Source organism: Etheostoma spectabile, chromosome 4, assembly GCF_008692095.1.
Source record: "Etheostoma spectabile isolate EspeVRDwgs_2016 chromosome 4, UIUC_Espe_1.0, whole genome shotgun sequence".
NCBI lineage: Eukaryota > Metazoa > Chordata > Actinopteri > Perciformes > Percidae > Etheostoma > Etheostoma spectabile.
This window is the reverse complement of record NC_045736.1, coordinates 12,317,717-12,318,473: the sequence shown is the minus strand read 5'-3', so window position 1 is coordinate 12,318,473 and position 757 is coordinate 12,317,717. Positions and strand designations below refer to the sequence as shown.

The 757-nt window shown below is 43.6% G+C and overlaps 1 protein-coding gene and 1 long non-coding RNA gene across 3 annotated transcripts in view; one reads left to right on the top strand and one right to left on the bottom strand.

The window, feature by feature from the left end:
- Nucleotides 1-757, bottom strand: part of LOC116687366 (uncharacterized) — a 138,087-nt gene that overhangs the window by 96,589 nt on the left and 40,741 nt on the right. The gene's annotated exons all lie outside the window — the stretch shown is intronic.
- Nucleotides 1-757, top strand: part of LOC116687361 (plexin-A2) — an 86,798-nt gene that overhangs the window by 81,257 nt on the left and 4,784 nt on the right. For both annotated transcript variants that reach the window (XM_032512682.1, XM_032512684.1), the window contains exon 29: nucleotides 536-705. In XM_032512682.1, coding sequence (XP_032368573.1) covers nucleotides 536-705 — 170 coding nt within the window. The remainder of the gene's footprint in view (nucleotides 1-535; nucleotides 706-757) is intronic.

Below are 757 nucleotides of genomic sequence, written 5' to 3'. Positions count from 1 at the left end.
TTTGACCCAAGGACAACATGAGGGTTAAAAATGGCGTATTTCTGATATAACCATTGTTAAAAGGGGGTCAAATTTGACCCGATGGCAACATGAGGATTAACCTGAACAGCCAATAAACAGCCAGTAAAACCAAAACAAAGAGGCTGAAAAGCTTTGCAGTGATTCAGCGTCAATGACCACATTACCCATAACCACCCATTCCTGATATAAAACACATTAAGTATACGCACCATTTAGTCCCGTCTATGTTGTTTTTCCAACAACAGCAGTGACCAAGTGCTAGATTGTGTCCGAACGGACCACGGATCAACTATGGTCCGTTACACCACTAAACATCACAGACATCCCTAAAACCAAAACATAAATGGGAAACAATAAATGGCGCAGCGTTCAGTTAGAATGAAGAATTATTTTTGGACACGTGCCAATTTTTGTTACCTTAAGCTACACTTTTCACGCAGTAGTACACTTTGCACTTTAGATTTAGGGTAAACATTAAAATCAGTAATGTCAACTCTACCACTCTTTTCTATAGGGCACACTGCAGAAGTTTGTGGACGATCTGTTTGAGACCCTGTTCAGCACCGTGTGTCGGGGCACCGCCCTGCCACTAGCAATCAAATATATGTTTGACTTCCTGGACGAGCAGGCCGACAGGCACGGCATCCATGACATGGACGTTCGTCACACCTGGAAGAGCAACTGGTGAGAGAGAGAGAGAGAGAGAGAGAGAGAGAGAGAGAGAGAGAGAGAGAGA